A 5,000-nucleotide genomic window follows, 5' to 3' on the forward strand; every position below is an offset into this window, starting at 1 on the left:
ATGTCAGTGTCATGATTTTTGCGTAATTTAGACGACAATTTATTCAGCGAACCCTGTATGTTTATATATGGATGTATGTGTGCGTATATACATACATACGTATATATATACATACATACATACATACATACATATATATATATATATATATATATATATATATATATATATATATATATATATATATATATATATATATATGTATATACATGTATATATATGTGATATTATCTATTTTTGTTGATGTTCTTACACACACATATAAACACATTCACACACATATTCACTGAGAAAAATGTATCATACCTCTCGCATTTTGGTCTATGTTTGTTAAAGTAAGATAGCTATATATTTTGTTGCCAAGTGTTCTTTCGAAGATCCCTGTTGTTATGATGTTATCATTCAAAAACCATTCATATTTGGTGTTGAGCGATGTCCTGTTTGAGAAGCAGGAAAACGTTATGTTGCTAAAGCTGTGCATTATTACGGCCACTCCATCAAGTAAAGGTGCATTTACTGAAAATATGAGAAAATATAGAAGAATGTTCTAAGAAGAATGGTAAATATTGGTATTGTGCATGAATAGGAAAGAAGAACTATAATCATTATTTTTTCTCAATTTGTTTCGATATATTCTTTACTTCTTAAAAAAATGTAAATTTATCTTAAAAATACTAACCTGCATGTGCGAGAACCACGTTTTCTTGGATGATTCCACGCTGACCATTATAATTGGCAAAACAGAAAATCTTCGTGTCATTGAAAATTGTAAAACGTCCTATGGAATATAATTAAAAATAGATTTATATTACAGATGTGTAAACACTAGTTCGACATACACAGTTAAATTAAAATAAACCTGATTGTTAATTGCCATAGTAAGTTTCTTCTTCTTCTTCTTCTTCTTCTTCTTCTTCTTCTTCTTCTTCTTCTTCTTCTTCTTCTTCTTCTTCTTCTTCTTCTTCTTCTTCTTCTTATTATTATTATTATTATTATTATTATTATTATTATTATTATTACTATTACTATTACTATTATTATTATTATACAACTGCATGGAAATTTAGCTAGCAGGTATTTTATCGTAAAGTTTCTTGGCAATAAGTCTCTTCGAATCGCATAACAGGTTCTTAAGATACTTACAGGAAATAGGATGGTACTTTTCTGTACGTCGACCATGTGAGTTTCAATTTCAGTCTCTTTCAGTCTTTTAGATAGCATTTTGAGTGTTTTGCAATGTACACCCATGACTACAGGAATAATTGCTAACTTGGTCTTCCAAAGTCTCCTCAGCTCTCTGGCTATATCCTGATATTTCTCATTTCTTTCAATTTCTTTGGTATTGACTCTGCTATCACAAGGAATTACATAATCTATGATCTTGCAATATTTATTTTGTCCTCTACAATTATATTTGGTCTTCGTGTTTCAATAGCACGATGAGACTTTATGAGGAAACCTCACAAAATCTAGTGATTCTCATTTTCCATCACGGCCTTTGGTTCATGTGCATACCGCTTTTCTTTGAGGCCAAACATTTGGTAAACATCCCAGTTCATTATTTTGCTTACACACTCATTTCTGTGCCTATACCGCTTTTGTGCTAGTACACTGAACTCAATCAAAAGCTGATTGATACTTTCGTCTCCTTTTCATGACATTTGCTGTATGACTGAGTTTGTCGATCTTTGCCTTTATAAGATTTGCTCTAAGAGCTTGATCCTGAGTGGCTATAATCAGCGTTTCTGTCTCTCGATTCAAGTTCCGCTTTGACAACCAGAGGCCAGCAATCTTTACTTCCAGCATCCACAGTTTGTTACAAGAATTAGTCATGTGGTCCGTTTTCTTCTATTTGTTTGCTCTGTTGTTCTTTGTTTTTTTAAAAAGTTCTTCTATTGTTTCGGTCACCTTCTAGCTATTTCTGGCTGCCGACTGTATGTTTTCTTTACTCTGCACGAAATAATTCTTCAGACCGAGTATCGCAGGATTAACAGTGTCTCCTGCGTTTTGTAATTCTCTTCTGCAGCTTGATCTTTGTCCATTTCAGAAAGGGGTATTGTATTTCAATACTGGCATAGCCCATATATTTATAGCTTTTATGATGTTCTCTCTATTTAATTTTATTTCCAGCATCTTAATTCTCATCTTGTGCTTATGTTTAGTAAGTTTCTCTCTCATTTCCCCTTCCATTATCCTATCTTTCATGCAACACCCTTCGATATTTGTACCGTCATTATTCCATAGCGAGCTAATGACGTTGTCGTATGGTAATTGTATGTCAGGACAGTTTACCTTCCGACCCCTCTCCATAATTAGTACTGCGTACTTATTCACCCTCAAATTGCATACCACTGTCATAATTGGATATTCTTATTGCTCGAATCTGAGAGTCTGGGGCTGTATACAACTTGAGGTCATCCACTAATCCCCTGATTTATTTTCACCTTGGTTTTGGTGTCAGAGGAATTACCACCATGATCAGTAGCAGTAATAGTAGTAGTAGAGAGGGAGTGATGGATAGAGTGAGAGAGAGAGATAGTGAGTGCGAGTGAGAGAGAAAGTGAGTGAAGAGAGAGAGAGAGAGAGAGAGAGAGAGAGAGAGAGAGAGAGAGAGAGAGAGAGAGAGAGTCTCCCTGGCATATGCTCTTGTATATTTTCACACTTCTTAGCAATTCATTTGGACATGTCAGTTCTACTTCCTACACTCACTACTTTGCTTTTGGTGTCAGAGGAATTACCACCATGATCAGTAGTAGTAGTAGAGAGAGAGTGAGGCATAGAGTGAGTGAGAGAGATAGTGAGTGCGAGTGAGAGAGAAAGTGAGTGAAAGAGAGAGAGAGAAAGTGAGTCTCCCTGGCATATGCTCTTGTATATTTTCACGCTTCTTAGCAATTCATTTGGACATGTCAGTTCTACTTCCTACACTCACTGCTTTTCTCATAAAACTGTTTATCTTCTCATTGACTCTGAGTGTTATCAGGTACTCCAAGATGTGTTGGACATTGTCATAAAACTTCCTATCATCAATCCATCAAACAGCTAAATTCTTCCTCATTCGTGCCCCATTTAATGTTCTATCTATATATAACAGATCAGCAGTTTCTCTTGATTTCATCCTACATCCTTTTCATTCTTCTATAAAAATAGGTTTTCCTTTTTCAAAAACTGTATACTGCGTCAGGTTTGAGATCAGTTAATAGTTTCCAGAGAAATGATGAGCAAGTAATGAGTCTACAGCTGCTGATTTCTATCTCCCTTTTCTCTGTCATTCTATACTCTATATTAGGACTGTCCTTTCTTTTGTCATCTATGTTGGTGATCAATTTTCAATGCAGTCTGTAAAAAAACGGTCGTATATAGTTGTGTATACTTTGTGGACACTGGAGCAAAAAGGGCAGCCGGTTTTAGTATCATCAACAGAGCATGGGAGCCTACAGTGAGTAAAAGAATTTGCTCAGTGGTCAGATTTAAATGCCTTATCGCAGGTCATTTCGTAGATGATACTCAAGCGCGCTCGAACGCTGACGAACAAAATATGATAGAACTCTATCCGATAGAAGAAAAAACTCTCATAGTGTAACAGATCATTCATCTCAGTACTGCTGTTGCTTACACAAATGGCCTGCTCTGTGGTAGCTATTTCAAGTTAGGTAATGCCACCGCTGATTCTTGATCGCGGACATAATGCAGCAGCAGGAGCGGATAAGATCTGACAACTTTTGCGAGACTTTATTAAGAAAACTTTGTGGGTTTTATTAGAGACGAGAGGAAAAATGAAATCCCCTCTTCTGCAAAGTTTCAACACAAGCGCTCAGCAGGTTTTGTGTAGCAGTCGGCCATTTTAAGTTAAATGAATCTCAGTAAGTTTAGGGTTTATTGTAAATTGTTCATAAAACATGAAAGATAAAATTGAATTTTATTAACAAGGCACAAGAAAACTTTAGCTATATTAGATTTAATGGTTAATTAAAAAGAAAGTTAAGTCAAATGATTTTCCGATAGTTTAACTATTTACAAATAGTCAGGGGATAAGTGGGTGATACAACTTTATGTTCGCTTGAAATTAGCATGTGTCATAGTAAAGAGAGGCTGTATTGAATATATCGTCATGTGATGATATTCTCTTGCTAATTATTTCTCTTAGGTTAGATAGTCTCTATTGGTCAGAATATCCCTATAGGTCAGATATTCTCTTGCTAATATTTGCCATCAGAATATTGAAGACGGTGAGTGGGTAACTGGAATTCTTGTTAATGTACACGAGGAGCCTGTTTGATGTTTTGTTGGTCCTGTGCATAGCGGTGATTCAGTGAACAAGTTGAAAAAGTATATGTTAATCGATATATTAATTATTTAACATTATTAAATTGTGCGGATTATTAGTTTCTGAATTTGTAGAGAGCGTGGTCGTAAAGTGTTTATTTTTAAATACGGATAGTACTTTGTGGAAGAGCAAACTATTGCTAGCACCACGCAGTGATTTCTATATCGCTGCCAGTAATCATGCCTTCATAAAATTCATGTCAGTCTGCCTGCCTGTCATGCGTCTTGGCACATATACAAAGTTTAAAGGAATGATAGAATGAGAGTGAAATTTAATTTCAAACAAATTATCTTACCTGTATAGTTTGCTTTTTGAACACTGTATGATATATTTTTATGATGTAAAGGTATCACGGCTACGTAAACATCTGCACTTGCCAGGTTAGAAACACAGTTGTAATTCACCTCAGAATATAACGTTGATGTGTTTGGAGAAGTGAGACGGACTTGTGGAATGGATGGGATAGATATGTTTATGCTCCGTTCGTCAACAATGCTGTTGCTATAAAACAATTTGCACGTTATCTTGACTGTAGAATAGAAACATGGAAAGTAATGAGTTATGAATATAAGTTTTGTCTGAAGCATAGTATGGTTATGCAAATAATTGACAAATAATTTGTTTTAGGAAAGTTGAATCTCGAAGCAAATAAAACTGTAAAGAATAGTATGTAAAC

At 34.9% G+C, this 5,000-nt stretch overlaps 1 protein-coding gene across 2 annotated transcripts in view; it reads right to left on the reverse strand.

Annotated features, from left to right (window-relative positions):
• The window catches only part of LOC106872857 (uncharacterized), a 245,850-nt gene that overhangs the window by 97,262 nt on the left and 143,588 nt on the right, over positions 1 to 5,000 (reverse strand). The window contains exons 21-23 of one of the 2 annotated variants that reach the window (XM_089350847.1): positions 4,620 to 4,853; positions 680 to 778; positions 307 to 516 (exon numbers count right to left, since the gene is read on the reverse strand). In XM_089350847.1, the coding sequence (XP_089206973.1) occupies positions 307 to 516; positions 680 to 778; positions 4,620 to 4,853 (543 nt within the window). The remainder of the gene's footprint in view (positions 1 to 306; positions 517 to 679; positions 779 to 4,619; positions 4,854 to 5,000) is intronic. The other variant, XM_089350848.1, reaches the window with a different exon arrangement.

Source organism: Octopus bimaculoides, chromosome 4 (genome assembly GCF_046866305.1).
Source record: "Octopus bimaculoides isolate indiv1 chromosome 4, ASM4686630v1, whole genome shotgun sequence".
NCBI lineage: Eukaryota > Metazoa > Mollusca > Cephalopoda > Octopoda > Octopodidae > Octopus > Octopus bimaculoides.